The 26,979-nt window shown below is 46.7% G+C and overlaps 1 protein-coding gene across 4 annotated transcripts in view; it reads right to left on the reverse strand.

Moving 5' to 3' along the window:
- Positions 1 to 251: 251 nt before the first annotated feature.
- NEXMIF (neurite extension and migration factor) overlaps positions 252 to 26,979 on the reverse strand; it is a 165,110-nt gene continuing 138,382 nt past the window's right edge. For 2 of the 4 annotated variants that reach the window (XM_032748411.3, XM_072929255.1), the window contains exons 3-4: positions 15,935 to 16,059; positions 252 to 12,318 (exon numbers count right to left, since the gene is read on the reverse strand). In XM_032748411.3, coding sequence (XP_032604302.3) covers positions 8,042 to 12,318; positions 15,935 to 16,010 — 4,353 coding nt within the window. In that variant the 5' untranslated portion in view covers positions 16,011 to 16,059 and the 3' untranslated portion in view covers positions 252 to 8,041. The remainder of the gene's footprint in view (positions 12,319 to 15,934; positions 16,060 to 26,979) is intronic. The other 2 variants (XR_012056043.1, XM_072929256.1) reach the window with 2 other exon arrangements.

Here is a 26,979-nt window from a genome sequence, read left to right on the forward strand (position 1 = left end):
TTAAAAACAGCCCCACATTGCAGCAGAAGTGATCCAAGCCTTTTTCCCCACTTTTCCCACCCACAGCCGCACCTCCCTCCCTGATGCGCCCCACACTAACGAGCATCAGCCCAATTAGGTGGGGGCCTGGAGTGCCCTGGGAGTGGGCAGCCAGACAGATCCTCATCTATTGCAGCGATTTGGTTAAATAAACGATTCCTAATAGTCAATAAATGGCAGTTTTAATTTCTTCTTCATACATGATCTTAAAATGAGATTTTAAATTTTTTTATTTATTCCATAAACAATATAACAAAACTCAGCAAGTTAACAATATGACGTTTTCACCATACAGAGTCAGTCACAAATATTTAAAACCTTTGCAACAAGAACAACAAAACCCAAAATATTACAAGAATAATTTACAAGAGGATCTATAAAACAGCAAAGCGCTCACAAATTTTCCAGTTTCCTTTACACAATATCACTACACTCTTTCACAACATTTCTTTTTATTACAAAATTCCCAACAAAAGTTTAATTTTTTTCTTTGTATTTTGGTTTTTAAAACCAGAAACTCTTAAGTATACATCCTTTTATTAACACCCGAAGGTGCAAAAAAAGGGAAACCTCACACATACAAACACTTCACAGCACTTTTCTAAGAAAAATATACACTTACAAAATATTTTACAAATTGGCACACTTAAAAATATACAAGATTTTGTAGGCGTCTTAGAGTGATCCTTAAGAATTATACTTCAATTGACTCTACAGAATATTTATAAAGCTTATTCTAAAAGAAAAAAGGCAAATCATTTCCAAACATGTTAAAATTGCAGTGTAAAATGTGGAACAGAAATGGATATGTTACATTCATAAAAAGGGCCATTTAATAGTTCTTAAATGCTCAAGGGGGGGAATAAAAGTTTTCTTTAGCACCATAAAACAGGAGCAACTTCCTAACGAGGTGCCTCTAGTTCTATGGAAGGGAACTCAAGGAGCAGTACATTCACATCTCTGGAGGCAGCAGTCGAAGCGCCCGGCCGGCACCGGGGCAGCGGAACAGAGCAGCTCCTTGGATTTCTACCCTGCTTCCCACCGGGAGTAAGAGACAAAAGGAGTTTCACTGGTACCTTGGTTTTGTGTTGTGTGTGGTTTAGTCTAGGTGTAAGTCTTCCCTTTGTGCTTTAGAAATGGACGTTTGTCTGTCTGTCTGTCTGTCTAGCTAGCGAAGGGTAGTGAAAAGACCAATTTTATTTCTCGTTTCCTTTTGCACCAAGTGTTTAAAGGCTCAGTAAACATATCTGGCAACCCAAGCGTCCTGTGAGATGGAGGGAATCCTCCTGCTTCAGATCCCAATTCCCTTAGATGGCTGTTACTCCACTGTCATTAGTGTCACTTGTTTACCTGAGAAACAGATTTGAAAAGCCTTGCTTCTACCACAGACATTGTACTTGGTTTATTTTATATATTTTTTCTTTTTTTTTTCTTTTTTTTTTTTTTTTGCATTATTTCACACGCTGAAGAGATAAAGAGGCACATTCTCCAATAGATGTCAGCAGTTTGAACCATGCAACCTCCATTGGACACCCTGGGAGCTGCACAGGCAAAGTCCAACACACTGAGTTGAGAAATTAAAGACTGAGGGCCTGATCCTGCACCAACCCAAGTCCATGCACCTGATCCTCTTCCCACTTACACTGACTTCAAGGGAGTTTCTCTTGGGACTTGACATCACTGCCTGGGAAAGCACTTGGGACATGGGAGCCCCCAGGAGTGAGCTCCCACCTAAGTGCTTTGCTAGATTGGGAGCTTAGAGAAAGAACATGGTCCAGCAGCTAAACGATGACAATGCTTAAAACATTTTTATTTTGGTTCCTGGTTTGTTTGGCCCATTATGCCAAAAAAATTAATAGCAATCCTGATTTTTTAAAAGAGCAAACTGTGCAGCAATGGTTTCTCCAAGCAGTCACCAGCCAGCCTTGGCTTCTCCTCTCCGAGACGACCCAGCCTCAGTAGGACAGCACAGCATGGCAAGAACAGTCCTGTGGCTGCTGCCTTCCTCTTGCTACTCTTCCTCCTCCTCCAAAATGCCTGGCTACCTCTGGTTCACAAGTCATTATTCTCCAGATGTTTTTTAAAAACATCCATCCTCCTATGCTCAAAAAAAAAAAAAAAAAAAAAAAAAAAAAAGAAAGAAAAGCAAGATGTAAACCTGGTAAGATGTATTTTATAATAAAAACCCAAAAGGTTTTTATTGGATCCCCATCACTGATATTTTTCTATTTACAGAAACTCTAAATGCAATCGATGGCCGTGGGCTGGGCTGGCTCCTGCTGCAGGATTCCTTTCTGTAGGACATCTCTCCTATTCCTGTGCCATGGGAGACCCGTGCTCCTGTGGCAGAGCGGTGAGTACCACCTTGCTCTGTGGAATTCTCCTCTCAGATGGATTTTACAGCCTTTGGAAGTGGCTGATCCCTGCTTTCTATCTCCAGTGCCAATTCCAAGTCACCCAGACCGCGGTGACACCTCGGCTCAGCAGCACTGCTGGCACCGTCCTCCCATCCTGCACTGGCATAGGAGTGAAAAGAGATGAACCAGAGAAGACAAGAAGACATTTTAAGGGATGCTGCAGAATAAACATCTTTTGTGTGGCTTGGCTTCATTGCTCCCAAGAGCCAAGCAAGCTCTCAGAGCCCAGCGAGAAGATGCAAGAGGAGGATGGAAGTTGCACTAGGACTGGGCAAGAGGATGGGCCGAGGTGGGAGCCAGCACAAGCAGGGCCAGGGAGCCCTGGGAGTGTGGGTGGCAGGCAGGGATGGGTGGGACTCACATCCCTGTCCTCCCACAGCTGTGAGCAGTGCCATGAAAAACAAAAATGCAATTAGAGGACAAGAGCTTGTATGGTGAGGGATGAAGCAAAGGTGGGGAAGTGAAAACCTTGAGGTAGTGATAGGCAGGTGGAGATGAATACTAGGAAAGTAAAGTGCCAGGTCTCCAAGGAGTTAATCAGTAGGATCCCCTGGGAAACTGCTCTCAGGGAGGAGGGAGTACAACAGAGCTGGCAGATCTCTCAGGATGCTTTTCATAGAAAGCAAGAGCTTTCGATCCCCAGGTGTAAGAAATCAGGCAAGGAAGGCAAGAGATTGGCCTGGCTGAGTCGGGACCTGCTGGTCAGGCTGAAGGGCAAGAGGAGATGCACAGGGAGCAGGAGCAGGGAGAGATATCCTGGGAAGAGTACTGGGACACTCAGGTTGTTCAGGGACAGGGAGAGGAAGGCAAGGTGCAGATGGAGCTGAATGTGGCAAGAGACACAGAGAATAACAAGGGCCTCTACAGGTGTGTCAGCATGAAAAGGAAGGGTCAAAGCAGGTGTGACACAATTGGCAGACTGGTCACAATGGATGAAAAGGTTGAGGAACCCTCTCTTTCCATCTCCCATGAGTGGTGGAACTACAGGACAGGGATTGGAGGAGCAAAGTCCCTCACACTGTAAGAGAAAATCAAGTTTGTGACCACCTGAGGAACCTAAATATACCTAAGAGTATGGAACCTGATGAGATGCATCTCAGAGCCCAGAGAGAGTTGGCTGATGAAGCTGCCAAGTCCCTCTCCACAGTATCTGAAAGTCCTGGCAGTCAGGTGAAGCATTGGACGACTGGGAAAACTAAACCATTGAACCACCTCCCCTCTGTGCCTGGAACACCATGGACTAGATCCTCCTAGAAACTAAGCTGGGGCTCACGGAGGACAGGGAGGTGACTCAGGACAGCCAGCCCAGCTTCAGCAAAGGCAAGCCCTGCCTGGCCAGCCCAGTGGCCTTCTAGGTTGGAGTGACTGCATGCATGGATGAGAGAAGGGCTCCAGGTGTCATTTGTCGGGACTTCTGTAAAGCCTTTGACACAATCCCCCACAACACCTTTCTAAACTGAAGAAAAACAGATTTTAAGGATGAAGTGTTCAGCAGATGAGGAACTGGTTGGACAGTCACATCCAGAGGGCAGTGGTCAACAGCTCACTGTCCAGGAGGACATCAGTGGTGAGTGCTGTCCCTCAGGGGTCTGTACTGGGACCAGCAATGTGGATTATCTTCACCAACACTGTAGACACTGGGATCACATCCCCTCAGCAGGTTTGCAGACGACACCAAACTGAGTGGTGAGGTTAACATGCCCCAGGGACAGAGTGACATCCACAGGGACAGGGACAAGCTCGAGAAGTGGGCCCAGAGGAACCTCATAAGGTTCAGCAAGGCCAAATGTGATGTGCTGCACCTGGATGGGCAATCCCTGGGGTCCACAGGCTGGGGAATGAAGGGATTTAGAGCAGCCCTGCCGACAACACCTTGAGAAAGAAATTTTTTATGAGGGTGGTGAAACGCTGGTTCAGGTTGCCCAGAGAGGTGGTGGCTGTCCCCTCCCTGGAAACATTCAAGATCATGTCAGACAGGGCTCTGAGCAACCTGGTCTACTAGAAAATGTCCCCACTTTTTGCAGGGGAGTTGGACTAGACGACCTTCAAAAGTCCCTTCCCTCCCAACTGCTCTATAAAGATCAAAAGGGAGGAGGGCAAATGGTTGGCTCAAGGCAATTTCTGAATTTTGGGGTCAAGCAGCAGAGCGATGACCTTTTCAGACACAGGAAAGAGTCAGTGCCACACTGTGAGGGATGTGGGCTCTTTAACATCTCCCCAGCAGAGATTTTTGGAGGACATGGGATGACCACCAAAGCTGTCAGCAACTGGAATGGTAGAAGGACTGAAAGAGAGCAACAAGGCAGCTGGAATTTGTGATTAACAGCGTTCTGAAACACCCAGCTGGGTATTCATGGATAAAACAGTCTATATGTTTCATGCCTGATCTTCATGCCCTATTGCACATTCCTCAAATGCAGTAAGTATTGCTATCCCATCCGGTACAAGGGGTTTTATTATGAGTCCCATATTCATAACATTAAGCATAAGGAGCACAGTGCAGGCCAGGTGAAATGTGCTTTCAGCTGATGGTTCTGGGTCAGAAAGAAGGTCTGTGCCACATCCCAGCCCTGGGCCTGACCTGTCTCTGTAAGAGCAGCAGCCAGAATATCCAAAAGAAGGGAGCTGCCAGACCTTCCTGCAGCACGTGGGGAGAACGCTGAAAAACTGGGATATGCCAACACCACAGCAGTGGTTGGAGCTTGGAGTACCTGATGAGCCTGTGAATGGAAAAGAGAGCTGCTGGGGAAGCGGGGAGAGCGTGGTGGCTGCAGGCCAGCCCAGAGCCCAGGGATGGAGGCCATCACCACAGCTCTTGCCTCCAGAGTAAATCCTGAGCATCTTCAGGATGTCCCTCCTGGAGCCAGAGCTGGGGTGGGATGCTGCATGCCATGGGGCACCCGGGACCACTCTCATCCAGAGCAACTCACTCCAGGCAATGCCAGCATTTATTCCATGAAAAAATGAACTTACAGGATGTTTTTTATAATTACTATTTTTTTTTCAGAGTTTGTCCTTTCATCTGTTAAACAAAACACAATGCAACTACCGAGCTGTTCTCTCTGGGACCGCAGAGCCGAGCTAAGCTGCACCCCAAGATCTGTAAGACCTGCAAACACAATTCTAAACTAACACTCTACATCTCCACTTTGATTTTAAGTGATCGCTCTGCTTTTCTGCTAAATTAACTTAAACCAATTCTGCTGCTCTGCCTGGCATGTGGGTGGAAAAAAACTGACTTGGGAGGAAACCTGAGCCCAGTCCTGCCCTCTGTGTGACACCACGTCTACGCCTGTGGCCATATCAGCAATGTGATCTGTGCACTGCTAGAAAGGCTCCTCTTCCTCACCGCCTGCTATTGCACAAGGTGTCCAAGCCTCACATCCCTCTGCTCCCAGTTGCTCCCAGGGCTCTTGCATATCAAGGTTTTTCATGAGAAATCAGCAGCAAAACGCACAGGCTCTCAGTTGCACAAGGAAAATAGATCTTTGTTGGGCTCATTATTCTCATGGAGGGCGAGGGTGTGGTGAGGAGGGTTACAAATAAGGCCTTTTGAGAATACATTTAATATTCAATACTTAACGCTGTTTTAATAAAGTCCAGTCATGGTCCGGCCCTGATTGGTGAGATCACAAATAGCTCCATTGGTTGTATTTGTTGCATGAACTGAATCAAAGAAAAAGTTCAGAGTTGTATTTTAAATTTATGACTCTGCTTTTGAAAGTTCAAACTATATTGGCATTGCAAGGTTTAGACATGGAGGAAACACCAAAGCTATGATGGGAGAGCACTTCTGACAGGCTCTGCATCGAAAATGCTTAAGAAACTATTCAAAGGAAAAGTAAATAGCACTCAATGTATGAAATGTATTAGTTCTGTTTTTATACCTATTTCAGAATTTATCCCAGGTTCTTATAAAATATATAAAACTGAGATACAAAGAATTAGCAATGTAACTTTGCATTTCAAATGATCTTCAGCTACAGGTTTTGCTTTAAGAAAACAGACACTTGAAAAGCAGCTGTTCTTGTAGTCTCTAGATGCAGACACTTGAGTTCCTGGCAAACTTACCGTCAGTGGTTTTCTGAACTCCTCCACCATTGCAACTCTCTCCTATAATGAAACTCAACATTTCACCATTAAGTTTTTCTGTTCGTGGTTTCAAAGAGAGGACATTACCATTTCCCAGCATTGGTTTCAAAGTTCCTTTTTTTCTTTTCTTTTTCCCCCCTTTTTGTTTCCTTTTTTTTTTTTCCTTCCCTTTATGAGCTTTAAACCACAGGGTGAATCCATGAAATGAGGTAAGTAAATTTGGCACACTTCTAGTCATGTCCATAAAACTTTTGGTAAGTTGTATCAGTGAACAATATCGTTTTTCATCGTGAGTTACGGGTGCTTTCGAAGGGGGGTGGTTAGTACTTAACAACTGGAATGTTTCTAGTAAAACCAAAAGGCATAGCTGCAGAAAACACTCACAACCCAATGTTGATAGAGAAGTAAAAATATATACAATACAGTCACTTGTTCATAGTTTGGCACAATTTTTTGTTGTTGTGGGTAATAGTGCATAAACTACTGTACAACAGTATGACTTTTAAAACAGTCTTTCACAGAGAATACCAGATTAGGTTTGCTTTCAAATAATAAAATTCCCACAATTTCAAACTCTTCATTTCAGCACTTACATTTCAACAGACCACAAGGCAGATTTCAAAAAGGAACCGATGGGGGAAAAAAAAGAAAAAACAACCGGAAAAGAAAAGGTAAGAAAAGAACCAAACATCAACCGTCTTTCTAGAAAAGGGAGTCTCTTCTTCAAATACAGGAAAACCCAAAAATGCTGTTTCTGCTTTAAGAAGAATGGAGTCTGATTCCCTGCAGGAAAAAATCAAACATTTGATGCCATCTAAGTTAGCTCGTCTGGAGTCACCACGACGGAGCGAACGCGCTAAAGGCGGGCGGGTAGAGAAGATGCAGCTTTAGATGATGCAGGTTAGGAGACACAACAGCAGAGGGGGCCAGAAAGCACTCAAAAATTGCCACGTGAAGCTCAATTAGGAACGAGTTCTCATTTGCAAAGTAAAGAGCCTTTGAGATCTTGGCTTTTGGATGCAGAACCTCTTTTTTTTTTTTTTGTGGTTTATTTTTTACAAAATGTTCCAAAAAAAAAAAAAAAGTCTTTCCTCATCAAAATCATTAAAAAGAGCGTGTAATCTTTTTTTTTTTTAGTTTTTTTGTTTTTCCCCCAATAAATAAGTAATTAAAAACTGAAGAAGCCAAACAGCAGAAAAGAGTAGCCTTGTTAGTTTTTTTAACCCCAGCCAAGCCAGAAAATTGGTCATTCTTTTAGGTAGCTTGCAAGTCATAAGTATTTTCATGCATTTAAAAATAATAATTAAAAAACCAAACAAACAAAAAAAAGAAACCAACCCCAAAACCAAAATCAACCAAAACTGTAAAAGGGGAATGTCTTTTTTTTTTTTTTTTTCATGCAAACTTTTGCTTTCAGGAAGGAAAAACTGAGGAACAGCGGGCCTAGCAGGTGGGAGGAAGGTTAGGGGCATTCCAGCCAGTTTGGTGCAGCATTACCTCAGTTTCTCAAAAGCAGCTGTCATGGGTGGGTCCTTGTGGGGCTGTTCACGGTCCGTCCGCTTGATTTTACAGTTCTCATCCCTCAGCGATTTCGAACTGGATTTATGACGGTAGAGTTTTTTATGCGTAGGTCCATTATTGCCTAAAGTGCTCAGGTTACTATAGTTTTTATCAAAAAAGGGAGCGTGAATGTCCGTGGTGAACCCGGTGGAGCAGTTGGGGCGACCGGGGTCGCAGGTCACAGCTTTGCTGTTTTTGCTTGAGCCCTTGTTGTTTGACTTGTGGTTCTTCGCCGCCCCTGGCGAGCCACCGTTCGCCTTCTTCTTCGACTCTTGGGACGTCCCTGCCAAAATCTTAAGAGTTTTCAGTTTCAGGCTGTTGGACTCCGGTGACCGGAATATGTCTGGAACGCTGTTGTGGCTGACGGGCCCCCACAAGGGCTCAATGGAGGCCATCATAAACCTCTGGACATCGGCCATTCCCGACGCAATGTTGGACAGGATGTTGGAAGGTTCCTCGAACTCCCTCTGGTCGTCGTCCAGGAGGCTGGTGGCGTTGCCCAGGCTGGCTTCTGACCAGCCCGTGCCCCCCTCTTTTCCCAGTGCCCACTCTCCAGAGAGCCCGTTGTGCTTGCCCAGCTTCACCCCTGCTGGGCCACAGTGCTGAGTGCCCTCGGCCACGCCCTTGGTGGCCGTGGCCATAGTGCCCAGCTGAGTGACCGCCCTGCCACCAACAGCTGGAGCCTTCTCGCCATTAACTCCTGCTGCATTTTTCCCTTTCCTGGTGGATTTGGGTGCCTGCCTGGAGTTTTTCCCTTGCGGCTTATCGGTTCCTTTGTTGGTTTTGGGTGATTTTTTCCGGGTGGCTTTCTGGGAAGAGCTTTGGTTTGTACCCACATTCTTGCTGGATGAACTTTTCCTCTTCGATTTTGACACTTTGCTATTGGTGCTAATTTGACCAGATGGCTCATTAAATGTTGACAAGCATGGACTCTTTTCGAGAAGGCTGACAGAATCTTCATCGTTGAACATATGGAACTGGAACTGGTGATTATTTAAAGCAAATCCATTATCTGCCTGATCCTCGGTCTGCAGGACCCCACAGTTCCACTTGACCTTCTCGGAACTGTTGAGGGAGGCCTGGGGGCTCTCCTGAAAGCCCTTCAGGGTGCCCAGAGGCTTGGCATCGGAGCCAGCTATCTGTGGGGACAGGTTGGGAGTGTCTGGAGGGGACATCTCCGAAAGCGACGACTGGCGGAACCTATCAGGCGTGAAGTTGGAAATGTCTAAAAGGTCCGTGGACTCCTTCAAAGGGGTGATTTCATCTATGCTCTGCTGGATCACTAGCTTGGGACTGCAATGGGCCAAGAAATCATCATTAATATCATCCTCACCGTCCTTTTCACAAGATTTTAAACTTAAAGAACTGTAATTGCTAGAACTAACTGACAATGAACCCACTGAATCAAAACTAATGAGCCTGCCATCATCCGTACTGAGTGTACCTCGTTGGAAATGAAAGCGCCCCTCTCCATTATTGAAATGACATGACTGATAAGAATCATCAGACTGCACTTGTTGGCTATCCGGCATGTAATTTTTTTGGTATAGCAATTTGCCGCTATTCAGATTGACTTGAGTGTATCCAGAGGCGGGGAGGCCGTCCGTGCCCGGGGCAAACTCGCTCGGCATTCCGGCTGCCTCCGGCATGTCCCCGGGGAAGTCCTGGCGCTCGCTGCCCTTGCTGGCCGGCCACATGCTGCCGAAGCTGCCCTGCTCCATCTCCAAGTGGCCGGGCGACTGCTGCAGCTCCGACTCGGAGGGCGGGGAGAGCACGCAGCTCTGCGTCGGCTGCAGGGACGGGAAGGGCTTTTCTGGTGGGACGATGCTGGGGAGCGGGTGCTGCTGCTGCTGCTCGGGGGGGTGCTGGGCGAAGTACGGGATACCGGTGTTGCTCGACAGATCTGAAGCATCTAACAATGTCTGCAGATACCCTCCGGGGATCAGGGGTACATTGGTGGTGATATTAGCAGATGGCAGAGGCTTGTCTGAAGAGGAGGTGGATGGTAGGAAAGGAGAATTTTTAGCAACCTTATCCTCGTGGCACTCTGGGAGATGGGAGCTGTCTGAAGCACAGGGACTGTTTTCGTCCTTCAGACGCGCTGCGGAGTCCTGGTTTTCTAGTGCTGGGGAGTCCTCTGCCGTACTGGTGGCAGCTTTAATCTTCTTGCACTTCAACCTGGCTTCACTTTTGAATTTGATTCTGCGGAGCACTTTCCGCTCTGTCCCCTTGTGCTCCCGCTCCTGCGGTTTGCATTTCACGGCGATGCCTGCGATGTCATGGACGTGTAATCCGTTGGCACAGCCGGGGGTGGCAATGGCTAATGCCGACAGCCCTTTCAGGCCCACGTCCTCCTTACTGCTGCAAGGCTGCTTGTGATCAGAGGAGCAAGAGCCCAGCTTGTTCACTGATTGCTCGATGGCTTTAATTCTTTGAATCCGGTGCCTGTTTGCTAGCTTGCATTTTCGCTTCCGTGGGTGAGGGAGGAACGAAGCATCTGAGCCGTTAAGATAGAAATTCTGCTTGTGGTAGAGAGACGATCTGAGCAAATCCAGCCGGCTCTGCTGCCTCTCCTGCCAGAAGCCCTTCAGTGGGGCCAGCTTCTTGTATTTGCTGAGCAGCTCCTCGTTCAGAGTAACAGTTGTCTCGTTGGCATCCACTTTGCTGAGCTTCACCAGCATATGCTTTTCCCCTTTAAACCTGTTAATGATGATGTACTTGATGATCACGGGGGGCTCCTTGCGAGAGACTTTTCGCCGTTTCTTGGGGCACCACTCGTCGTCGTCCTCCTCCTTGGGCCCATCTGGGAGCCACTCCTTCTTGTCCAGGATCTTCTCGTTCTCGATGGAGTCCACATCATACAGGTAGTCGTCGCTGTATCGCACTTTCCTCTTCGCCCGCAACCCGTAGTTCTGCTGGATGAAGGAGCCGGAGTGGTCCCGGGCCAGGTACCGGCTGCAGTCCTTGATGTCCCGCAGCACGTCGTAGGAGGACTCCGTGCAAGTGCTGTCATCACTGAACTCCCCAGAGTCCTCTGTGGAATTCACCGAGTCCAAGAAGTGACTCCTCTTGGAGCCCACATACTGCACCATCTCTGTGCTGTTGCAAGATTTATTTAAGGCAGTTTTCTCCTCCTCCTCACCGTCCTCTTCCTCGCCGTCCTCCTCCTCCTCCCCCCAGATGATGCCTTCCTCGGATTTGAATTGAGAAGGGTCGGTGGCACCACTGGGCCCCCTTTTCAGGGTGCTCCTGCTGTCCCTTTTGGTGCAGTTGCTGAACACGCTGGGGAAGAAGTTGAACTGGGCGTCCTCTTGTAGGGTGGTGGTCTTCTCCCGCACATTGTCCTGGAAAGATTCATATCTAATCTTTAGGGAGCAGACATCACTTCCCAAGGTGGAATCGTCATCATCGAACATGTAATTGTCCACGTCTTCCTCAGAAAACAGATTTACAGAAAGCTCATTTTTGGAGCAGAGGTCAAGCAGCTCAATTTTACTTTCACTAATGAAAGATTCAAAATAGCCCCATTCCTGGTTGGGATTTGTTAGTAAAGGTTCCTCACCATTGCATTTGTCTAATAGTAATCCCTCGTAATAATTTTTCTGAGTGGGGTCCTCTGAATCACTGTCAGATTTCTCTGCATCTCTTTTGTCCGCTGCCCTCGATTTATGCATAGGGAAGCTTAAAAGCTGGTCTGAAAGCAGTTGATCCCCATATCTCATGGTTTCTCCTGTGCTCATGCAGTGAATCCCTATATCAGAGACCGAACAGGTGTCATAATCCCTATTTATATCCCCCACTTTCAAGCTTATTCCCGGCTCCGCATCAATGCCGTCCTTGGATTCAATAAAGCAGCCCAGACAGGTCCGGCTCGGCTGCATCAGGCAGTCTCCCGTCAGCGCCGACATCCCCCCGGGCTCCATCATGGTGAAAGGAGCCTTCTCGCAGTCGCCCGGCAGCGACCAGGAGCTCATGCCCTTGGTCACGCAGGACGTGAGGGAGATGGCGTGGGCGGAGGAGTCGTCCGAGGCGTGCTCGGGGACATCCGTGAGGCGCAGTGGGGACGGGGGGCTCAGCAGGCAGGGCTTCTTGGCCGTCGGGGCGCGGTGGCACGCGGGGCCCTCCTTGGGAGCCGTGCTCAGCGCCGGGAACGGCGCCGCGGCCTCGGCGGCGCTGCAGGGCCTCTCCTCGCCGTCCAGGGCGTGCGACTCTGCGGGGATGGAGGAAAGGGAGAAGAAGACACAGGGGTTACAACCCTTGGAGAGGGTTACAAAGGTTGCCACCCTTGTAGGCCTCAGGCTCGCCACCCCTCTCCCCTGCTCCCAGTGACTTATCCCAAGTGCTCCTTTGGGAAGCCCTTCCCAGCAGCCCTTCCCTCCTGGATCCAGTTAATGTGGTGATGTGCGTGGAAGGCAGAGGTAAACAGGCCGCTCCCTGCAGCCAGCTGGAAGAGGTACAAGAGTACGTTTAAAACACGCAACGCATCCGCTCTTCCCTCCTCATATCCATACGGTTACCTGGAAACTGCCTCTCAAACCTCACAATGTTATTAAAAAAACAAAACAAGCCTAATAAAAATGTTCTCATTAACATTGAAAAAATTAACAGGAAAGTGAGATTCTTAAAGAAACAAAGCACCCCTCCCTGCAGGGTCTGAGCTTGCACACACCTGAGCTGCTTTACTGCTCCGGACTCAGGGAGTGATGGCTGATTTTAAAAACCCAGCGGTCTTTTTGTCACTGTCCACACCAAGGGAAGGCAGACGATAACACAGAGTTTAAAGCAATTATTGTTAGAATTATTGTGGGGTTTGCCATTCTTCCCTAATCGCTAAAAATGCCTTTTTAGTCATGTAAGGATTTTTTTACCTAAGGATTTTTTTAGTTTTACCTCGTTGCACCTCTTTTATGGCAGAATAAAGTTATGAATGTACTTTTATCTGACTCCTGGCTCAACGGACGGTATGACCCTTGAAATTTAAATACGATGTCTTTTCATCCATGAACACGCTCTGATACCTCTGTACTAAAAAAAAAATATATTCCAATGAGTGCATTCATCCCAGCCAGAGAGCTCTGCTGACCTGGAGCCTGGTGCTTTTGTCATGGCTCAGGTCTTTCCTTTTTGGTGGCTCGACTGAAGGCAGAGGGGTGAGAACCAAAGCTTTCCAAGGAGGGACTAGTGCTTTAAAACACAACTGGAACACGAGGATGTGGCATTAAATGGGGCATGCAAAGGGATTTATTTGGCTGCTGCAACCCTACACAAGTGCTCTTATTCCAAACTGAGAGGAAAGTGAATCTCCTGCATCCTTGGCAGCCTGGTGCTGGCACAGGTACCACCAGCACCGTGGCAAACCCCCCAGGTGGGCATGATGGAAAGGAACAGGATGCCATGGAAGGAGCAGGGTGCCTGCCTGTGCCAAGCAGGAGGTCAAATCCCCCCCTAATTTCATTCCCATAAGTTTTGTGCTACAGGGGCCTTAGGAGCCATCAGCGAAGTCTGAACAAAGCACAAACTGCAGCTGGAGCCTTGCAGCGCTCCCAGGACTTTAAACCTTCTCCCAAAGACTCCCTAACTCCAACCAGAAGTGCAATGCAAAGCCTGTCATCATCTTCAACATGAACAACTTGGGAAAGGCCAGACTGGCTTGCTTGAAAACAGTTAAAAAAAGGAAATAAATAAAAGAGCTGATTTTTGAGTCCCTCCCACCAGTCTTCAGATCAGAAATGCAGAGGTGGTATCTTTTTCCTTAAGCACCAAAACAAATTAACCAGTGCAGTTCCACTTCAGAAGTAAAATAAAATAAAAATCAGCTTGGAGCTGACAGGAAGCATGGAAAATTTGAGGATAAAAGAAGAATGTCTGTGAATGCTGTAAGACTCAAAGAAGGGGGAGGCAGAAAGCTGAAATTCAATCTCAAAAGCTGCATTCAATAGGCAAAGCTGCTATTATATAAACTAAACCGTCTCTGGGCATTTCTTTAGGTTTATACTTGTGTGAGTGAACTTAACTCTTGTGAAATACAAATGCCAAAACCTGATGTTCTGGGGCTCCTAAAATCAGGCCTGTGTTCAAGTGATGTTCCAAGGGAATACAGCTCACACAGAAAATGCTGGAGAAACAAAACCACTTTTCCCAGTTTCCCTCAGCACATGGGCAAGGGGAGGTGGCAGCTCCAGAGCTTTGTGCTGGCTCCTGGCCTTGGATTCAGCAGCAACTCCCACACAGCAGTGTTCAAACTGAAAGTTTCAACTGACAGAGGGGAGGCTGGGATGGGATGTGGGGAAGGAATTCTTAGCTCTGAGGGTGGGGAGGCCCTGGCACAGGGTGCCCAGAGAAGCTGAGACTGCTCCTGGAGCTCTGGAAGTGTCCAAGGTTGGATGGAGCTTGGAACAACCTGGGATAGTGCAAGGTGTCCCTGCCCATGGCAGGGGGTGGCACTGGATGGGCTTCAAGGTCTGTTCTAACCTAAAGCACTCTACAGTGGAATGTCTAATTAAAGCACTTTTTAAGCCCTGTTTAATTGAATTCCATGTAAGTGGTATGAGGTTCTAAAAATCTCCTCCTTACTGATCAGGGCAGCACTGCCTTTGCTGTCCACTGGATCAGACAAAGGGACCATGGCTATAAAATCCCTCTGCAGCTCCAGCAGCTGCAGATTTACCCTGTGCAGTCAGGAAGGAGATGGGCTGGCAGGGACAGACACCTCCCAAATTACATCCCAGGGGCAAGGGTGAGCATGTGCCTCACCTGCCACCAGCACGAGCTGTGGGGTCCTCATGGGTACCCACATGGCTGGAGCTGCTCCAAGGTTTTGGCAAAGAACAAGAACATTTGTCTCTACCACCTTGTTTAGAGCTGACAGAAAGATCTGAATGTATGTCAGAGGACCAAGTCCTTGACATCTAACAGGATCAAATTTATATATAAATAAAATATCTCTATCTATCTATATCTATCTATCTATCTAACTTAAGATTTATGGGCCAATACAAAATGTAAAAAGCCATGAAATTAAGCATAAAACACATTGAAGAATGAAAGCATCATGCTCTGCCTCCCCTCTGCATTTTAAGTGGCCAGTGATTACAGTCCAAACAGCCTCAGAAAATGCTCAGAGGCTTATTTATTTCAATCAGGGTTTCAGACAGCTGAGTACTGTTACTCCTAATTAGTTATTCTGAAAGCAAATATAGAATCGATGGAACAGATACAAAGTTGGGCATTCTGGGAGGCTGCTGCAAGGGCCTGATCCTTCCCTTCCCATGGTGGCTCCCAGGAACACTACCCATCTCTGCAGAAAAGGGATTACAGGATGGGGAATCCCATGTGCTTGGTGATGGGACACAGGCAAGAACAAGCTCACAAATCCAACCTTCCTTTCCCACTAATCCTGGTTTCTTTCTCCAATTTCCCCCCAGTTTGTAGGCACTAAGTATCCTTCAGCCGAATTTTGCTAATATTGGCTCATGGGATCATAATGCTCAGAGAGGGAAAGATTCTCAACAGATACAGGGGCTACGAAGTCCTGGATGACTTTTTTCCCCCAAGAAACCAAACTAAAATCTCTAATTCAAATTGCATGTGCACAAAAAACATTTCCAGCCATGCCCATGCACAGGTAAAAGCAGTTCTTGTTAAGGCCTAAAAAAATGTAGATTTATGGCTGGAATGATTCCTGTGCAGAAAACACCCATTTACTCCCCTGCTCCACACTGCAGATCCCATAAACTGCTAATATTAAATGCAGAAAAGGAATTAGGAAAATAAGTTGGCATCCAAGTTGTCGCTGCTCCCTCATGTACCATAATTAAGTTCCTTACCATTTTCTTTCACCCCATTAATCAGGATAGTTTCTTGGTCTTCTGAGGCACAATCCTGCTCTTGTTGGTCATCCATCAATTTAACCTCTTTCTGTTCACTCCATGCCCCACTGCATCTGGCCAACCTGCACATTTCCAGAAACACAACCACAGTCAGTGCAATCCCCAGGATCAGCTCAGGGAACCGTGAATAAAAAGTAACAACAATAAAACACCCCCACACAGCCTCACATGCTGCCTGCATCCTCCTTAAGAGGACAAATTCAATTTATTTAGGCTCTCAGCTTGTCACTTTTCCACTCCAAAAGCCAAGTCCCATGTATTTTCAGCAAGGTGAAAATGTTGTGTATCAGCATTTCCTTCCACAAAGTCCTGCTCTGGGAGCTGGAGAGGTGCTCAGCACCCTCCACATCACCCAAAATTGCTGTGCAAAGGTACAATAGTCATGTCCTGCCAGGAAAGCCCATCCATCTCCAGATGGATCAGTGGAGAGATGAAGGAGAGGATTCATCCCAGCAACTTTACGATGGAGCTGCAAAAAAACCACAGATGTATAGTGACAGCTGCTCACCCTCGCTATCAGCCACTGCCCTTCCAAGCACTGGCAGGTATGAAAAACTTTCCCAAAAAAGCAGTTTGTTGTGGAAAGTACCTCCAGTCTCACTGTTCACCACGAGAGCTCCATCCTCGGAAGCCTCATTCCCCACACCCCCACAAGTGCCCCCACTGTCACCACGGGTGAAGCTCCAGCCCCAGGGACTGAGGAACAGCCCAGGCTGACTGAGCTTGGTGGGGCTTCTCCAGAGCAAAGGACCTGAGATGAGGATCCAGCCCAGATCTTCTCCTTCCTCCACTGAGGTCCCCCCACCCTTCAAAGCCACCACCTGCCTGTGGACAACAGGGTGATGTGGCTGAAACCTGGGCAAGGGTGGCACTGGAGAAGCCTCACCAGTGCTCCCGACTGACAGACTTTCTGTCAATCAGGAGCAATTTAACTGCAAATTCAAGTCAAAATCTATTTTATGCCCTTCTGGCAACTCGAACTCAATTTTTTTCTCTCTCACAGAACTGGTACTAGATTGCAGCATTGGTTTAGGTGTTTTTCTGGGTTTGGGGTTTTTTTTTGTTTGGCTTTTTACTTTTCACATCAACATTTGTCAGTGTCTGCTGTTCCCACAGCACTCATTGCCCTGGGGTTCAGCAGCCAAACTTCATTCATATTCAGATTTGCAGTGGAGTCCTCTTAATTAACGTGAAATCTTTACAACCGCCTTAGTAAGTGAAACCTTCACCCAACTTAAAGATGTTGTGACACCGAGAGGAAGATAAGAATAACAAGCATCAGTAACTCCATTCCTTTGCATATTTAGAGGAATATTTAACTAACCCCGAGAGTTTTCCTTTGATGCAAATCCCCATCTCAAAGCTCTCCAAGCCAGCCTGTTTGCTGTGGTAAGACCCCTCTCCTGCCAGCACCCTCCCCACAGCCTCAGCTCCCTCTGTGCCCTTCCTCACTGCTGACATGCTGGAGCAGGAGAGACTCCAAAAGCCAGAGCAGAGATCAGAGTTATTTTTCCATGAAGGAGATTAATGTCTGAGTGTGGAAGGTGCTCTGCATCTGCCACTGACAGGCTACAGCTTCGTGTCTCCTTGATAATATCTCCTGCCTGTTAAATGTGCCTTAATTAACAGAAGTATTAATAAATTAAGTTTTTAGAATATCTATTAATGAAAATATTAATAAAATATTTTCAGCCTCAGGAGAACCAGAGAGTCTCAGGAGAACCACCACTGGCTCCACACATGGGCTGAGGTGTCACAGAGTGGCTTGGGTGGGAAGGGACATTAAAGCCCATCCAGTGCCACCCCCTGCCATGGGCAGGGACACCTTTCAGTGTCCCAGGCTGCTCCAAGCCCCATCCATGAGGAAGGAGTCCATCTTTCCTTGGTTCTGATGGACACTCAAGGGCCAACCTTGAGAGAGAGCGGGGAACAGGCAGGGGCCAAGCCACGAGCACGCAGGCAGCCAAGCAAACAGGCACAAGGGGAGAGTTTACAGACCCTTAATCTCATAGAACTAGGATTTTTTGGGATGTGTGTGCACAAGGGGGAGGGAAGCACACCAGGGATGTTCCTGTGGATGAGATCCAACGGCTGGAGAAGACAATGAAATGCAACAACAAAGGGGATGTGCCTGGGGACAAGGCTTCTCCTCGACTGCAGTGACCTGAGAGCAGAGCTGAGCTCCAGAAAGCAGCTGGGAAGAACTGAGAAGGGCCCAGAAGGACCATCTTCCCACAGGGGCAGACAGAGATGAGGTACAAATGGGACAGACAACCCAAGTCTGCTGAGACCTGCTGAACAAGGGGACCTTTGGGACCAGTGTGACCAGGAAAGGTGAGATCCCAAAAGGGACGGGGAGAAACAGCAGCAACTGGGAAAGAAAAGCTGACAAAGGGGCCGGGTGTGATGCAGAACAAGAAGGAACAGAAGGCTGGGGATAACAAAGAGGAGAAGAACAGCTGGGTCCCAGGCAAGAAAAAGAAAGCAGGAGAGGTCTAGGGGATGAGGGCAGTGTGCAGAGAATACAGGGGTAGCAGGAGAGCACAGAACACAGGAGTCATCTGCAGACTGAGGTATAAAAGGGAGAGAATACAGATTTCAGATGATGTCAGGCCACTGAAGAGAGGCACTGCTGGGGTCACGATGTTGTGAAGAGCTGGCAGGAAGAAAGTCAGGCACCAGCTCCAAGTTTATGAACTTGACTGGTGCCAGAGTGGATGGAGGAAGAGGATGGCGGGAGGAAGGCGACGCGCAAAGACGTGGGGTCAGATGAACTGCAGCCTTTGGAGGAGGAGGACAGGAGCACAGCAGGGCTGGCTGTGCCTCAAGGACAGGCACAGCAGTTCAGTCACAGGAAGAATTCAGAAGCATTGTTGCTGATTGCACCATGGACTTGAGGGCATCGGCCTGCTCAGATCACAGCTGGCACCACAGAGAGTCACTGGCTAGCAAGGAGATGGAGGGGAAGAAGCAATAGGAAGCAAGCAGTGGAGCTCAACAATAATCCAACTAGTTTTAAGCACAAGATGGACAAATGAATGGGGAGAAGGCCAGGATGCAGAGCTGTGGCAGCAATACACAGGGCTCATTGACCTGCAGAAACCCCTTTCAGCCCTATGGCTCAGGTCAGGTGAAAGACTGCAAGTGCCTCCAAAACCCTCAGCTGAGGAAATTCCCCATTCCTCACAATTCCTGTCAATTTTCCCTATTTTTAGTGCTAACAGGGCCATACAAAACATGCTGTGACCAGTCCACATGCACACGTCTGGGAGAACACAAACACAGCACCACAATGGACCCTCTGCCACAAACCTCCTGCTGCCTTCGAGCAGGTCCTTCAGCCCAGGGGGCCAAGAAACCCGAAATACACTTTTATTCTCTTTTAAACAACCTCCTGAGACACTCCAGAGGTTTCATGGGTGTTGGTGCTGCTGGACTGGAGGCAAACGTGGTTGGAAAATGATGTCCCAGCTGAGGCTCCACCAGCTCCCTCTGCTCCCAACACAGAGCAAGGTCCTGGTGGAATGTCCCTTCACCAGTTCCTTGGAGTAAAACCAGATTATTTCTTGTTCTAGAAATTCCTAGAATCTGAGAATCTTAGGATCAGGGTTGGAAGGAACCCTTGAACAGAGAAGGGAACACCCAAATTGCAAAGCCAAAAATCCTGGACATGTTGCCTCACTCACCTCCAGTGACATAAATGATGGACTTGCTGCTCACTTAAGCCCATCCAAATTTTAGGATTTAAGGATGTTCCTGGTAACACTGATTTTACAAAGACAAAAGACCCTTTTAAACAACAACAAAAAATGCATCTGCCCAATGCCTGTCCTCTACAAAGAAAGCAACAAGCTGCTTTGCTTCTTTGTCAGCCAGAAAATGCCCATTTTCTGTTGCTGCTTTTCTGAATGGGTGTTCACAAAGTGCACAGGTCAATGACTTTGCTCTGTCAGAGGTGCCATGGGGAGATGACATCCCCTTCAGCCTCTCCTGCTCCACAGTCCCCAGATGCCAACCCAAGGAGGAATTGTGCCAAGGGACCTGCTGGACAGGTTTCCCTCTCCAAGGACTCCCTGCAGACTCTTCCTCAGGAAGCAGCAGTGATCTGGCTCCTGGTATTTCCCAGCAGAACCAGGGATGGTCACAGTGACGCCCTAGATGTACTTAGAGGGGATAAAACAAATGAAGTGGTCATGACTGCCACAGAATCCAGTGCTTGGCCACTTAAATCTATGTATCTATATCTCAATATAATCTATAAATACAAATATTTATCCACTGCTGGTTGAACATCACCTCATTCATATTTCCTGGGTACCACCATCACACCATGGAGCTCAATATTCTGCCCAGGCAGAGGAGGGAAAAAAAAACCTACCAGGTGAAAATAAGAAACAGCCCATGAGCCCATGAGCCCATGACTGAAAGCCCAGCTGCACACGTGGGAATTCTGTGAGGTGGAAAAGGTTCTGAGCTGGTGGTGGCTGCTCTGGAATTAAAGGTTCAAGAGTGTTTCCCCTTCAAGCTGAATAAACAAAAAGTCACACACCCAGAAAAAACTCAACATGCCAGCCCCTATTTACACACAGCTTCCACAACCTGAGTGCTGTAGCTCATGAGGGGAGATGGAGAGGGAGCATCCAAAGGGAAGGAGAATATTTTTATGGAGAAGTGGGGGAAGAAAGCAAAGACGAAGCTTTACCTCTTTTTCCTGCAGAATTGTGAATAAGTGCAGGTGTTCTATATATGCAGTTGTATCTTTCAAAAAAAGAGCTTTAGAGAAATTAATTACATGTCAGAGCCTCTGACAGGTCTTTTAAGAATTGTGATACTTTTGAATGAAAACATTATATACTTAAAAAGAAATACCATGTAAATGTCTCCGAGATATTTACAGTCAGTGGAGTAATAGTAGGAGAGGATTCAGCTCTCCCCGTGGATGGGGGATGCTCCATGCTCCTCCTAACCACATCTCCTGTAGGACCTCAGTGACTGCTGCAGAGCCCAGAGCAGAGCTCAGGGCCAGGAGCTGGCTGGGAAGAGAACCCAGGCTCTCCCCAAAATGCTGAGCCACCTGTGCCTCCCCTCCAGGCTCCATCCCTGAGCACCCAGCTCCTCTCAGCAACAAGGACATCACACACACCCCTCCTGTGCTGACACGGCAGCTGGACCTCTGGAGAGGACAAAAGCCAGGTGGTTTCCTGCTTGGTTGGTTTTTTCTTGTGTTCTTTCCCCCTTTTTTTTCCCTCTTTAGTCCCACAGCAGGAAACAGGACAGAACTTCCCATGGAGAAATTGTGGTGAGGCAGCACCAGAAACTACAGCAATGCCAGGCTGGTCATTCACTGCCCTGAAGGATGCTCTTTTCCTACCAGATTCTGAAATTCCCTGACCCTTTTTATTCCAGGGATGCCACTTGATCCTTGTTTTTTTACTATAATTTCATAACTGGGGCATGAAGTGCTCAAAGTTTTCACTTGCCAGCAAATTAGGGTATAAGTAATGTTATTATTCTAATATTAACATTTTATTTTATTTTAATATTAACATTTCATTAGTAATGTTAGTGGTTTAATATTAATGTTTTATTTAATTTTAATACTAACATTTTATTAGTAATGTTAGTATTTTAATACTAACAGCACCTGTCTGAGTAAAGCTCTATTTCATTTCTACCTAGGCAAAGAGTCTGATTTTTGCTGAAATAAGGAAAAAATGCAGAGTACCTGAGGTTTCCAGACCTGACAGGGTCAGAAAGGTGAAGTTCTAAGGAAAGGTACAGTGTGGACACATCCTCCCACTCTGCCCACCACCAAGTGCTGCTCCAGTCCACCAAAGGGATGTTGGACTTGAGGGCTCTGGTTTCAAAGCTATTTCCCCAGAAAAATCTCACAAGGAAATTGCATCTCCCAGCAGTTCCCTGGGCTTTTCCTATCCATGATGGTGAGCACACCAGAGAAAAGCCCCACTGAAGGAGAAATAGGAAACAAAGAAGGGTTTTGTGGGTCAATCCCAGCAGCGAGACATTTAAAACCCTACAAGAAGGTAGGGCCTGACAGAGCCAATGCTAGCTGAGAATAGGTTCAGGTATAAATACAGATAACAGCCTCCAATTAGGAATAAATCTGGGGGGAATAAAGTTGATGAAAGAAAAAGGAGGTTGCAGAGAAAATGGAGAACACAAAAACCATTAAAAGAGGAAACAATTTCAGAACTGGTGTGTTCCCAGAAGGTGTAAAGGATGGATGAGTTGTTAATATTCATAGCAAGCCTCCACTTCTCCTCAGCTGAAAGCAGATGCAACAATTACTGCAGAGCCCAAGCCCCAACTCCAGCAGACCCTCAGATATGATATTAAGAACAGGCTATTTAAAGCCAGCTCTCAAATAAATGACAGTTTCTGACCTTACTCTGGGAGGACATAAGGTGTGAGTGTTTCAAGACCTGTCACAAACAACTTAAAGGCGAAAGGAAGGAAGTGAACAAAATTACAGCCTTCCTGACAAAGCACACGTTAAATACCAAAGGAGCTTTCTCTGTAAATGTATTCTCAGACATCAAGAGCAGCAGCGTATCACAAAGGGAAAAAGGTGGCAATTAAAATCCTGGAGGAGCTGAAACGCATGAGGGAACGTCTGAAATGTGGAGGGTTTCAGCATAATACTGTCCTGGGTTAGGGAAGGCAGGGCTGCCAAACCCCAGAGAGGAGAGCTCCAAAATGCAAAGCAGAAAAGGGAAGAGTCAGGGAAGAATCAGTGGAGAGGAGGGGGAAGCTCGTGGGGAAATGAAGAACAGAGAGACTGAGGAAATGGAAGGGAAAAGGCTGGTCCAGGGCCACAAACAAAGGTTGTGTCCTCAGATGAGCACAGCTCCACTCCACGTCCCCACAGACAGATCAAGAACCTGAGGAAACCTCAATGATTCAAGGCAGGAAGAATTAAATATCCCTTCTTATCCAATGAGGGATGAATTTGCACATGGGGCTGGGTAAATATTCCGCTGGGAATAATGAGGGTGAGGAAATGCAGGAGCCCAGGTGGATCTCATGAGGGTTTCAGGGAGTGCACCCTGTTTTGAGGACAAGAAGCATAAAGAGAATTCCTGCCTACCAAGAGCAAGGGAGGATGATTAAGAAGAGTCGCTGGGATTTTTTTTTGGTCATCTTCTCATATTTTATAGAAGTGGAAGGAAATGAAGCAATAATTAGTGTCAGCAGCTGCATAGTTTTGAAAAGCACAGGCAAGTGAGGGGGAGATTTTAATCTCCTGAAAATGAGTAAGAACACAAACTTTAGTTTAGCTGTGATGGCCAAGAGTAAAAACATTTCTAATTAATAGAATCACAGAATGGGTTGGATTGGAAATGACCTCAAAGCCCATCCCACCCCTGCCATGGCAGGGACACCTCCCACTTCCAAGCCCCAGTGTCCAGCCTGGCCTTGGGCACTGCCAGGGATCCAGGGGCAGCCCCAGCTGCTCTGGGCACCTGTGCCAGGGCCTCTCACCCTCCCAGGGTAGAATTTCCTCTGCATTCCTAACCCAAATCTCCCCTCTGGCAGTTTAGTCTCTCCTTGTCCTGTCTGCCTCTCTCCATCTTTTTTCAAAACTCCCTTTAAGTAGCAAGATGCCCAAAGATAGCCCATTATGTTGTTTTTTCCTTTCCTCCTTAAAAGCGACTGTATTCCAAACATGTCATTTTCACTTCATCTCTGGAAATGAAGTTAAGTAAAATCAGAAATGTTAAGGGCCTGGATTTCTGAGAAAATTAGAGTGGAATGATTGAAAACTCCAACTCTCATAAATCTGCAGAGGTTGAAAATTCAGCAGGCTCATGGGGTATTAACCTCACAAAAACACAAGGACTCTCCAAAGCTAATTATACATCAGTCTGCTCTAAAATAACAAAACCCAATAAAGAATAGTTTGGGATGGAGATTTCTTGATGGGCAGAATTGCTTCATTTAAATGAAATTATTACCCAGATTCTCTTTCTGCTGCTGTATTTATGGATCCATTGACAAACCAGTGTTTGAAAAGCTTAACAAACTCTTCCTGTGAACCTCATCAGGAAATAGGAGAGGCCAAGGTCAAGTGCATTAAGATTAGAGAAGAAAGGGGATGTTTCAGAGTCCCTCACACAGTGGGTAATATGAAATAACTCAGCTGAAGAAGGGTGTGTAAAATATTGTTTAGAGATATGGATTAATGCAGAGTCAAAACAGCACAAAGAGTTGGATTTCACAGGGATATGCTAAAGAAAAGTCTCAGTCCTAAATTTTGTCATTGCCTCTTTCCCTATGAGAAATATTCTCTTATTTTCCTTGTTAAAAAAAGAACACCAGGTTTAAAAAAAGAAGGAAGAAAATAAGAATTTTTTTTTTCTGTACAAATTTGTAATATGTTAAAGTTTGGACTAAAGAGGGTAATTAGGCTGGTGCCGGAGGAGGATGTGAAAGCTCATCAGGATATTTGCAGTAACCCTAGTGGGGTAAACATATCTCTTCTCTAATATCTTCAAATTAGAAATTTTATAGGAGAAAAAGAAATTTTAACAAATTTCGTTTGTCTCTTATTAGCAATTAGCCAAAGTGGACTCCGGATAAAAAGTGTTAATTTCTAAAGTACACATAATTTTCATAAAAGCACAGATAGGAAACCAAACAATGGAGTGCTTGGCTTAGGCATAGGAAGGAATTAAGATGGAGCAAGGGAGGAAGGGCTCATTCCTCCCATGTTTTACACAAAGAACTGGTTCAGGGAGCTGCTGTTCCCTTACTACAGGACATGGAATTCCAGAATCCCAGAATTGTTTGGGTTGGAAGGGACTTCAAAGCTCATCTCGTTCCCACGAGCAGGGCCATGCCATGTGCTAAATCCCAGGCCATCAGCTTCAAGAAACTAAAGATTGCCAGAAAAGAGGCAACGATGAGAAATCCCCCCCCAAAAAAGGGTGATATTCCACAGGGATGTGGAAGACAAAATCCCCTTAGACATTATACCCCAGTCTCTAGCCAGATCCTTTGAATATTCCTGAACAACTCCCAAGTTTCATAAGGATTTTTCCTTTCCATGTACATATAAATGACTGCACTGATAGCAGATGGGCCCTTCCATAAGATTTCCTTTTTAAACTTCCAACTTCATGCAACTCCTGCATATTCCTTGTGCTTGGAAAGGAATGCCTGTGCTTTCAGCTCCGGAGCACAAAGCTGGGGTTACTTCTGCTCATTTGGTTTTGCTTTTAAAACTTTTAATTACACAAGCAGCTAGCAACTCTCAAATACATCATTTTGCCCTGAGACCACCTTGGTGCAGTGGCTCTGCCTGGCAAGGTGAGCCTAAAAGCGAGCTACACTTAGGGAAAACATGCAGCACCTACTGACTTGGGTTTATTTTCCTGAGTAGCTTCCTACAGCTGACACAGCTGGACCACAGATTTTACAGGTAAAACAGCTTCCCAGTCTCATCCCGTGATCTGCATCCCAAGGAGCGAATGCTTCTGACTATAAAGAGAATCAAGGGAGGTAGGAAAAGGAAATGATCAAAACACTTATCACACCGAGAAAAGAACTTATTAGGCCCAATAAGGAGTTGGAATTGATGACAATTATAAGATACCATCCATTTTTAGCTAATAATTCAGAAAATGGATGAATTATTTGAGGAATAATATGTGATCATTTATTTAAAGACTTATACTAATGTATACGCTGGAGGAAGCGGAGCTGAGGTTGTAGGAACACTTTAACACTTATATTCCTGGCTAGTTCTTCCTTTCCACTCAAATGCAGAGATTTAATAGCACTGGATTTTGTTTTAGGGTTACAGGGCCCCTGTAGAAAATATCAAGCCATTTTCCAAGGCTGTTTCACACACAACCTACTTTTCCTCCGCTTTCCTATTCACATGTAAGAAATCCACCAACATTTTCCCATTGAGAACTGTTTCATTTATTCAAAATTCCCCACACCAAACAACCCCATCCCCACTCCACAGGCCTTAGCAGATCGCACAATTAGATGGAAACAGCAATTAAATCTAAAGCCACGTCTCTTCATTTTACTTGGAAAGATTCTGGGTTCCGCCGAACGTTGGAGGCGATTTCTGAAGGCAAAATCCAGCATTAAGAGAGATTGCATCTCCTAAGATATCAGTCCAAATCTCCATCTGTATCCAGGTAACAATCTGGAATGCTGATATTTAAGAGGAAAAGTATCTGGACAGTTGCCCCAGCTCCCTGGGAAGCAATGTTTAGTTAAAGTCTTGGATATCACTGAAAGAAGATGTGGAGATGTCACACTGAGGCTGAAGCATTTTTTCAAGTGCTGAATTATTCACCCGTGAATCTCAGATGTGAAATCCAAATGCTCCGGTACTGCCCCGGCTTTAGACAATGGCTAATTCCTTTCTGTGCCACTGCAGGGTCTCTTCATCAGCTTTCTTTCATCTATAATCACAGCCAGGTCATGGATTATTAGTCATATTCAGTGCAGAATTCAAACCCTGCTACACCAATCAGCCAGGCCGGGACTCCCCCGGCGCTAACACCGCGGCTCTCGCAGGATCCGCCGGCTCCTGGCACGGCCTGGCAGGGCACAGGGAGGCACACATGCAGCAGCCACTTGCCCAAGCCAAGAGAGATGAAGCCCTGAGCTGGGAGAGGACACAGAACAACCTGGGGCTGCCAGGGATCTGCGCCAACATCCCACCTGCAGCATCGGGCCCAAATCAAGGCATGGTTTGGGCTGGAAAGGATCATAAAGATCAGCTCATTCCAGCCCCTGCTGTGGGCAGGGACACCTCCCACTGTCCCAGGCTGCTCCAGCCCCAGTGTCCAGCCTGGCCTTGGGCACTGCCAGGGATCCAGGGGCAGCCACAGCTGCTCTGGGCACCTGTGCCAGGGCTGCCCACCCTCACAGGGAACAATTCCTTCCCAATATCCCATCCATCCCTGCCCTCTGGCAGTGGAAACCATTCCCTCTAT

This window comes from Taeniopygia guttata, chromosome 4A, assembly GCF_048771995.1.
Source record: "Taeniopygia guttata chromosome 4A, bTaeGut7.mat, whole genome shotgun sequence".
NCBI lineage: Eukaryota > Metazoa > Chordata > Aves > Passeriformes > Estrildidae > Taeniopygia > Taeniopygia guttata.